We start from the raw sequence: 10,310 nt of genomic DNA, 5'->3' as shown, positions 1-10,310 counted from the left end.
GGATCCTTCAGGAAAAAACAACTTTCCAAATCTGACAGCGAAATGCTGAGTCTGAGTGTCAGTACCAGCCTAGACCTGCTTGCACCTTGTCACAGCAGCCTGTGCTGAGCCACATACTTAAATATTTACCTTTAACTGTCATAACGGATCAAACTATGACATCCTCCCATTTAAACCCTTTTGTACCTTTTTCTGTCATCGTACAGTTATTGCGAATTCTTTCCAATCGATTCCAACACTCGGTGTAGTACCTGCAGAGCGGTCTGGTGAATGGCCCTCAGTGTGTCAGACTTGGCTTCGGGTGGGTGACATGAACGCCGTCCCAAGGCCGGGGACACAGCCCCCACGAGAGCCCTGCTTCCCCGGGAGTCCGGTGATCCCTCGTCCTCACAGCTCCAGCTCCGAGCAGGCGGCCAATGACTCCCGTGCTGCAGGAGTCACATATGGGCAAGTGCGAAACTGTTCCAGGATTCAGAGGGGACAGGGAATCCGTTGTACACTTTTCCCTGGAAACTGTTACAGTTTAACAAGTTTTTGCTTTATTGTTTTTCTCAAAACCTACTGAAGTGCTTCATAGAGAATTTATCAGGTGGTTCAAAAGTATAACTATTGAAACTTTCTGGTTTAGACAAGAGCAGCGATCCTATCAGATAATTTTAGCCAGTGACACTGGAATTAACTACATTTCTGTATTCTCTCTTCCAACACAGTGTACAGGCCTAGCTATGCTTCAGTCTGCATTTAGTATGTTTACTTTCTTCAATGATAAAAAGTTTCTGTATTAATTTGTCTCTTTACACCCCTTTTGTCCAAATGAAAATGTTTTCTAAAATTCTTCCTAGAATGTATCCATTTAGTATTTGTTTTAATAAAGAAACAGTGCTTGGTAGAGATTTCCCAGAAAACAACCTACCCCAAAACTCCTGGATCTTCAAAGTTAATATATGAGCAAAGTACTTCACTGGCTTTTGGAAATACCAAATAAATAGTAGCGGAATCTCAATAACATAAAATTAAACTCATAGGAAAAAGAAAAAACTTCCCAATGCTCTACTTCTGACAAATGAGGAAGACGCTGTGTAGGAAGATGCAATGATTTTATATTGACTACCTGTTGGAGAATGAGAATAACTTTTCCCGAGTGCCTACAATAAACTAGATACTGTGCCAAGCACTTATGTATATCTTAATAAATCCTCACAAAAAGATCTTTACAGATGAGAAATCTAAAGCTCAGGGAATTTAAATAACTTTGTCACGGTCACTAAGTCAGTACAGAACATCATTTCAGTGTTTTCATTTGATTTCAAGGTTTCCAAGGGGCTCCCACCAACTCCCAGACTAGATCAGATGCTCAGACAACCGCCCTCAGGGAACGGCCTGCATTGTCCCTGCACATCATTGGTCACCACTGTCGTCCGTTTGGTCGGGTGGCGGTCAGTGTCTGGCTCTCCACTGCACTGTAACCTTCACGGTGGGTGACAGTGAGTATCTCGTTGACATTTCCAAGTCCAGAGCCTTCCTCCTTGTCGAATGCTTCATCTCTAACACCCATCTGTTGAATAAAAGAAGGAAGGAAGTTAATTTTCTCCCAAAGTGTCATAAGCGTTGATGAGTGGGTTCTGCGTGCCCCGTGAGAACGAGTGATTTTGTAGAGCACCCGCATGAACGGCCCCCATCCCAGGAAAGCCTGGCAGGGCCTTGCAGGGGAGAGTACGCTGGTGTGCGGGGACCAGATGGTATGGAGTTCCTCTGACAGTGTGCTGGCCACCACAGCAGCTCCTAGCCACCAAGGCCACTTCAGTCAAAGTTAACAAAAATTCAGTATAGCTGAGCAATCAGTTCTTCTATCACACCAGCCGCATTCCAAGTGCTCCATAACCGTGAACAGCCAGAGGCTGCCTTATTGGGCAGCTCAGATAAAGGGAATTCCCATCAAGGAGGAGTTCTATTGAACAGCACTCTTCCAGAAAGTGTAAAGTGTCCTTGGGAAGATATATTTTTGACTCAGAGGGGACCTGCTGGGTTAGTGTTGCATTCTGACTAAAATTAAGCTTGGAGAAAGAGTCCAATAGTCAGTGTCTCCAAGCGTTCCTGGGCAAGACCTGGACGTGGAAGAGGAGCTTCTGGTGCAGAGACGGGACACTTAGTGAGACGCCAGCCGGCTGGGGCACCGCCAGTGACTGGTGTGGAAAGAAGCTCCCCTGGGGCTCCGGGCGGGCCTGCTGCTCCGGGGACGCTGCCCGCGCCTGGCTGGGCGGAGCCCCATGTCTGATGCCCTTGCACACCACCCCTTTGCATTTGATGGGCAGACAGGCGACTGACGTTTGAGGAAGAGGAAAGGGTTTGGATGCCAAAAGCACCTCGCACTACAGTTAGATTCTCGGTGCCTGGAGAGAGAGTTGTTCAAAGCTCCCTTCTTCAAACCGTCACATGTCTTCAGGTAATTTCTTCATAATGTGACGTTCGACGATTTTGGCCAATACAGTTTAACATTATTTTTTTTTAATTCTGTTGCTGGATATTTTACCTCTCTGATTGAAGAGGTAAAACATTTCCTGTCATTGTCTTAAAAAATAAAATGGTTTGTAGGCAAGAAAAAATACATTTTATCTTCTGATGAGGTTCCCTTATGCGGTGGGGCGGTAACAACCCTCCGGGTGTTGGTCCTATAACGTGCTCCCCTTTCTCAGGTCTTGCTGAGCCAGTGTCGTCCCAAGACTGGCGATGGTTCGTGGCTCTCACTTCTAGACCAGAGGCCAGTGGGAGAGGTGGGGAGGGGAGCCCTGGGCAGGCCCATAGTTCCTAACGCAGCAGGTGGGGCACATGGAGCATTTGTGATCTTTATGGGGTGGAGCCCCACTCTCCATGATCTTCCCCAGCCTGTTAGGGTGAGGTCTGTCCTATGCTTCTGAGATTGTCTTAGGCGAGACCCCGAGTGACAACGGCGCTTCCGTGGAGAGGGACTGGGGGTGCAGTAAGGTACAGGGGAGGGGCGGGGGGAGGCTGAGACCTGGACGGTTGGTTTCCTGAGCAGCGAGTGGGACGAGGAATCCAGAGAGAAACCTGAAAGGGACCCAGAACTCGGAGAGGAGCGCTGGCTGACCTGGGCAGAACCAAATGGTGAAGCGTCACACGCAGGGGCGTAATGGGCGGTGGGCGGAGGTGGGGGGTGGAGGTTAACCTCGGGGAGACTCGGGACTCAGGGCGCGCTCGGCGGAGGAGGTCGGCAGAGCTGTCTCGCGGGGAGAAGGGCGGCAGAGTCCCCGGACCCAGGCTTGGACCCGGGGCTTCCGAGGGCAGAGGACGGGGAGACACCGCGGCCGCGCTTCCCACGGCTGGCAGTGGAGGCGTTTGTGGCTCCTCCTCCCGGCCAGTCCGGGGCCCAGCAGCTGGAGGAAGTGGGAGGCGGGGGAGCGAGGGCTGGGAATCCGGGAGGGGGCGGAGGGAGGGCCCAGGCGCGAGCGTAGTGACGGTCGCGGCTGGTGGCTGAAACCTGCCTCGGGCTAGGCGCTAGGAGCGATTGGAACCCGAGCCGGGGTGGGCGCCTGGGCGGCAGTCCGCGGCCGGGGCCCGGAGCAAGTGTGAGCCAGCGGACCGTCCGCAGCCCAGGAGCCGCTCCGCTGGCGTCGGCGCCCGGCAGCCGCGATGGCCGTGCGCTCCCGCCGCCCGTGGGTCAGTGTGGCACTGGGACTGGTGCTGGGCTTCACAGCCGCGTCCTGGCTCATCGCCCCCAGAGTGGCCGAGCTGAGCGAGAGGAAGAGACGCGGCTCCAGCCGCTGCTTTTACTACGGCCCCTCGCCGCTGGCCCCGGGGCACCGCAGACACTTTCCCAAAGTCACGGTCCCTGCGCTCCCGGAGCTGCAGGGGTCGCAGCTGGCTCAGCCAGTGTCTGGGGTAACCAATTTTCGAAGCAGCTCCTGTCAACAGGCAACTCCACGAGGCGGCAGCAAGGATACGAGCCCGAAGGCGCGACGGGGCTCCCCGGTCCCCGGTACTGGATGTGGAACCCAAGGAGAGCAAGAACGCGGCGCGCGGCGCGGTGGAAAGGCTGCTGGCCGAGGAGTAGCCACAACGGCAGCGGGGACTGGGCGCCGCCGTCCCGAGCTCCCGACCCCGAGATTTCCTGTACGTGGGGGTGATGACCGCGCAGAAGAACCTGGGCAGCCGTGCGCTGGCGGTGCAGCGGACCTGGGCGCGCTTCATCCCCGGCCGCGTGGAGTTCTTTTCCAGCCAGCAGCCCCCCAACGCCGGGCTTGGCCGGCCCCCGCCACCCCTGCCTGTCATCGAGCTGCCGGGGGTGGACGACTCCTACCCTCCCCAGAAAAAGTCATTCATGATGATCAAGTACATGCACGACCACTACCTGGACAAGTATGAGTGGTTCATGCGCGCCGACGACGATGTCTACATCAAAGGTGACCTCCCAGCCCCTGGTGCCCCGCCTGCCCGCCTCCTTTCTCTGCATCCAACCCCAACCCCTGCCCAGCCCCGCCGTGCTTCTCCGCCAGCACGTGCTCCAGGCTCCCGCGGCCCCCAGCCCGCAGTCCCCACCCCTCGAACCCCAGCCACCCCTAGTGCGCCCCGCTCCTCCTCCTTTCCTGCGGGTTGAGCAAGCCTCACACCTGTCGGGTTTTATCCGCCTTCTGCATCTTCAGCCAACTCTCCCTGCCAGACAGAAACCCGGATGCTTTTCACAGTTGGATGTTATCTGGGTTTCTTCTGGCTCTGGTGCTGTTGGCTGCACCAGAGTAAACTCCACGTGTAAACTCCACGTTGGAGTTTAGACCCCACACTCCTCAGGGTGAACCTGCCCCCGGCTGCTGAAATAGCCTCCTGGCCCTTCAGCTGCCACCTGCAGGAGCCCAGCCAGCCCTCTCCGGCCTCCGCGCTCCGTACCAGTGTCATGGTGGTGAAGTGGTTTCTTCCGTAAGTCCTCGCATATAAGCTTCTCCCGGGTAGTGTGCAGTTGGTCATCCAGGACGATTTTTCCATCATTCATTTGTAATTCTGGTTTGGTCCTGGGAGGAGGTTAGCATAGCTTCCACCTACTCCGGCGCCATCTTGGGTTCTCCTGAGGTGTTTTAAGTGAACAATTAAATGCATAACTAGAAGAAGGTAATCTCTCTTTACAAAAAGGGGAAATAAAACTAATCAGGGCCATTCAACGTTTGGAAAGTGCATTCGATCCAATTGTCCCCCTTCGGGGATAGAATGTATTCATGATGACCCATGTGTGTTCTCATTGGGTAGAAACGTTTTTACATGAGGAGCTACAGCCACAGCAGTTACTAAAATACTTCTAGAGAGCATCTTTCCTGCTTGGGAAATCCCTACACAGTCCCGCAGGGACCAGGGAGCTCATTTCAATAGACAAATTTTGTACCAGATATGCAAAGCCTGGCTGAGAGTTCAGCATTTTCATTGTGCTCACCAACCCCAGTTCTCCAGTTTTATAGAACTGGCAAGATAGTAAAATTCAATTGGTGCAACCTGCTGAATCTTTTAGTCTGCATTGGCCTAAAGCCTTTCCCTTGGTATGACTCAAGGTCACTTCCTTTTGTTACACACCGATTGTCCACCTCTAAAACTGATACCAAAAGTCCTAGCCTTTGAGGCTAGATCAGGGACGTTGCGAACATGTCTTGTTAAGGAGACTTTCTAAATTACTGCAAAGAATTCACAAAGGCTCTTGAAATTAATGCAAGCTTATAGAGCAATCTCTCCACAGTGTCTTCCCGGGAGATGAAGACACCCAACATCATGGCCTACAACCTGGATACACGGTCCATCAGAAACGCACCTCCGGCCTCACTGCAGGGGGCAGTCCTGAGTATTGTTAACTAATCCCTGAGTGGCAAGGTGAACAGGCACTGATCCACGAATTTGTGATTTTCATTTTCAGAGGCTCTCCACCTTTCACCTGATTCACTGGATTAAACACCCAAGTCTGTCGGGGACCTGAAAGTAGAGGTCTCCAGAGGTTGGTTTTTGCCTTGACAGCTTTAAATTACATGTTGTACATTTGAGTCTGCATTTACTTTGCTGAAATCACATCATTATGCTAAGAAAACGTCCTATTCTATTGGTATTATTTTCTAAGTAACTCTTAATTCCATTTTTATAAGTAGATATAGTTAACTCATAGACTGGCAGCTTTTGTTAAAATTCTTTCTCTCTTCTCCTTCCTGAGCTTATTCTAATGTCCAACTGTAACTTGTAACCATGTGTCTAGAATTGATTAAACGACTCTATTTGGTCCCAATCAGCTCAGCAACAGAGACCGTCATCCTTACAGACAGAGTATCACAGATTCAAGGTAAAAATTAACAAATGAAAGTAATGTAAAGGGAAAACCTCACAGGCAAATCACTCTAAAGACACCCTGGATGCAAAGTTGAGACTTTAGGAGAACAATATGGAAGGGAAACAATGACTAGAATAATAACTTACACATGTAATTAAAACACTCAGTGTTCTGACGTCGGGAGCTTTCTTTGAGGACGAGTCTGAATATATCGTTCCAGAGGCTCCCCCTGCCTGCTCCCTCTGTGCTGCCATAGAAGGCCACACTTGGACCCAACGTGTCACCTCACCCTCTGTACCTCTGCAGAAGTCCTTTCATCCAGAGGCTTCCCAGTGTTTTCACACATGTAAATGAACCAGCCTCATCATCACTTCTCTCCCCAGAGATGGTTCCTTCCAGATGCACAGACATTGACCTACACGGCTACTCCAGGTCCCTGAGAGGTCTGTGTGGAATGTGCAAACGGGTGTTCCAAGTGTAAAAGTACCTTGCAACCTCACTGCAGATCCAACTCACTGTCTCCTTTGGCAAGTCCCTCTGGAGGGATGAATCATCTTCTTTAATCTTTGCAGCAAGGCCCCCACCACATGGTTTTTCCTCAGGCTCACCAAGCGCCCACACACCTGGAAACCCAGTCTCAGCCTTGCTCCTTCCTGTCTTATCTGCCCCAGAAGCTGAGGGAGGACAGACATGAATTTTTAAAGATGCTCTATGAGTCACTTTGATTAAATAAAGAGTTGGCCATATTTTCGTTTGTTCCCCCAAACTCTCCTATTAATCCAGTGACCAAATACTTATTAAACATTTACTTCAATGCCACTCACTGTGCTGGACACAGGGACCACTGGGGTCATGCCTCTCCCTTCACGGGAAGGACACACAGTGACAGGAATCAGGTGCCCTGCGGTCAGGGCTGTGAGGATGACAAACGTGATGGGCTGGGTGAGGTGGTAGGAGCTGTGGGTCAGGGAAGCCCTGTCCAAGCAGGTGGGATTTGAACTGAGACCCGGAACCTGAGAATAAGTCAGATTTTTTTTCCTTTTTGTTCTCATCTTACAGATTGTCATTTCTAATAAAGGAAATATCAATCTTTGATATCCCACATTGTTAAAAAAGCTCTTTGGGGACCCTTTTATTTTTTTTTTCCAGAGTAGAACAGTCATGAGACCAAAAGTGAGAAGACCACTGTAGTTTATCCCCAGCGGCCCTTGGTCCACTTCCTGCTCTGACCTCATAAGGCCCCCTGTGATGGGTCCCCCACCCACTGCTCCTATATAAACAAGCTCCTGGCTGGCGCAGCTCTTTGTCCGTTGGAGCCCAGGAAGCTGACTCAGGTGACCTGTTGGACGTGGACGAACTTCCTCCCTTTCTTGCTTTTTGTTTCTTTCATTTCTTTTATTTTCTTCTTTGTTTCCATTTTTGGTTTTCATTCTTTTCTTTTCTCTTTGTTCTTCTTATTTTTTTGCCTCTTTTTCTCATTTTTTGAGTTCTCTTTTCTCATTTTATTTCATTTATTTTTTTACATTTTTAGTTCTATATTTTGTGATATATCATTTATATATTTTATATACATTTATATATTATATATCATTTGTATATTTTATATACATTTATATATTATATATCATTTGTATATTTTTATACACATTTGTATATTATACCTCATTGGTATATTTTTTTATATTTATATATTATTTATACCTTTTATATACAGGTAAAATAGTCATATATTTTATACTACTTATATATTTTATATATCATATATATTGATATATATTTGTATATTTTTATAATTTATTTTATAATTTCTTCATACACTTTTATTTTTTAAGTTTTTAATTTGTCCTTTCTGTTTTTATTTTTATTTTTTTAATTCTTTTGATCCTTTTGTTATTTTTATTTTCTTGATATTTTTTTTCTCAAATTTTTGTTTATTTTTTTATTTCATTTTATTTTCTGTATTATTTGGTCTTTATTTTGAGGTCACCATGTCCAAGGAGTTTTTGGCCGCCTTTGGCAAGAAGAAGGACCGTACCGGTGATTACATATTCCTGAAATCGATTGGCAGGGGGTCCTTTGCCGAGGTCAAACTGGCCCGGCACTGGCTCACTGGGACCAAGGTGGCCTTCAAAACTATTAGCCGGCGGGGCTTGACTGCAGAGTTTGAGGAGATGAAATCGCTCAAGACCTTACACCACCCGAATATTATAGCATTGTTTGAAGTGATCACCACCCCAGACAAACATATTCTTTTCATAGAACATGCGGGCAGAGGCGACCTGTGCGATCACCTGCAGGAGTGCGGCCGGATAACTGAACCCCAAGCCCGACCCATGTTCAGACAAATCTCCGCCCTCCACTATTGCCATCACAAAGGCATCGTACACCGTGACCTCAAGCCTGAGAACATCCTTCTAGATGAGCACCTGAATATCAAAGTGGCGGACTTCGGGTTCAGCAGGGACTTTTCCAATTACAAGCTGACAACATTTTGTGGCACCCTCCCCTACATGGCCCCGGAGATTCTAGAGCGCCGAGTGTACGATGGCCCCAAGGCGGACGTCTGGAGTCTGGGGGTCATCCTCTACTGCATGGTGACGGGGGAGCACCTGTTTGTGGGGGACACTGCTGGGGAAGTGATAAAACAAATCCACAATAAAGAGCTGCATCTACCAGACTTCACCTCAGTGGAAATTCAGGAACTCTTGCACAGAATGCTAACTGTTGACCCCAGCCAGAGACCCACCCTAGATGCCCTCATGAAAGACTCGTGGGTGAATATGGGTGAGGACGAGGAGATGAGGCCCTACAGTGAGCCTCCCTGGGGGGACATTGACCCCCAGGTAGCCCAAATTATGAGGGACATGGGTTTCAAAAAGCAGGAAATACAGGACTCTTTAACACACAATAAATATGATAGGATCATGGGAACCTACCTGATCCTCAAGACAAAGACCACCAAGATGCAGGGCTCCACCATAAAGGTAAGGCCCTGCCCCTCCTCTGAGCCCAGCACCAGCACTTCCTGCAGCCAAGAGGTGGAGCCCTCCATTCCCTCCTCCAGCCCTGCATCCAGCCTGGACTCAAGCTCTAGCACTTCCCTAGGTGGCAAGGAAGCCAGCAAGAGAGATCCCCCACCCAGAGTGGAAGTGAGGAAGTCCGCCCCCCCACCCAGCCTGGACTCCAGCTCCTCCTCGTCCACCTCCATCCCAGGAGAGACGGTGCCTGCTCCCCCACCCAGTCTGCAATCAAGCTCCTCCTTGTCCACCTCCATCCCAGGAGAGACGGTGCCTGCTCCCCCACCCAGCCTGCAATCCAGCTCCTCCACGTCCACCTCCATCCCAGGAGAGACTGTGCCTGCTCCCCCACCCAGCCTGCAATCCAGCTCCTCCTTGTCCACCTCCATCCCAGGAGAGACAGTGCCTGCTCCCCCACCCAGCCTGCAATCCAGTACCTCATCTTACTCTCCAGCCGTGGAAGCAAGGACCTCCACCCCCCTACCCGGCCCACAGTCTGGAACTGCCACTCCCAGCCCAGCCCTCCAGTGTGGTCCTGAGGGCTCCCCCACCACCCACAGCAGCAGCAGCAGCAGGTCCTTCCAAGTTTCAGAGCTGGGTGGTGGGACCCCAGGCTCTCCCTCTGGCCACCGCCATCGCCGGCAGGGCATTGCTCGCAGGGTCCTCAAGTTCTTTTTAAAATGTATTTGCTGTAGGCCGTCCACTAAGAAAAGAGTTACTCCGGTGTAACGTTTAAAAATTGTGGACCGCCTACAGCAGATACATTTTAAAAAGGACCTGAGGACGCTGGGCCCAACCAGGGACCAGGAATCCACCAGGGACGCGGTGGCTTGCAAGACGACATCCCATAGACTGAGCCACACCAGCGGGGCCACACTCCCTACCACACTCCCTACATTTCAAAAGCTGAACCTGAAGTTACTCAGCTCCAAGGAGGCCGGTCACTGGTGTGGGAGAGGAGCCAGCGGCAGCAAGACAGCTGCGGG

General features: G+C 50.3%; 1 protein-coding gene across 1 annotated transcript; it reads left to right on the top strand.

Annotated features, from left to right (window-relative positions):
* Positions 1 to 8,295: 8,295 nt before the first annotated feature.
* Positions 8,296 to 10,053, top strand: LOC128779350 (serine/threonine-protein kinase MARK2-like). Its single transcript, XM_053912237.1, has one exon. It carries the CDS (start codon positions 8,296 to 8,298, stop codon positions 10,051 to 10,053), a length of 1,758 nt encoding a protein of 585 aa, XP_053768212.1.
* The last annotated feature ends 257 nt before the right edge of the window (positions 10,054 to 10,310 follow it).

The sequence above is a fragment of the Desmodus rotundus genome, chromosome 10, assembly GCF_022682495.2.
Source record: "Desmodus rotundus isolate HL8 chromosome 10, HLdesRot8A.1, whole genome shotgun sequence".
Lineage (NCBI taxonomy): Eukaryota > Metazoa > Chordata > Mammalia > Chiroptera > Phyllostomidae > Desmodus > Desmodus rotundus.
This window is presented reverse-complemented; position numbering and strand designations above follow the sequence as displayed.

Coding starts and splice junctions, on each gene's coding strand:
- LOC128779350 (XM_053912237.1), top strand. CDS start 8,296: ATGTCCAAGGAGTTTTTGGCCGCCTTTGGCAAGAAGAAGGACCGTACC.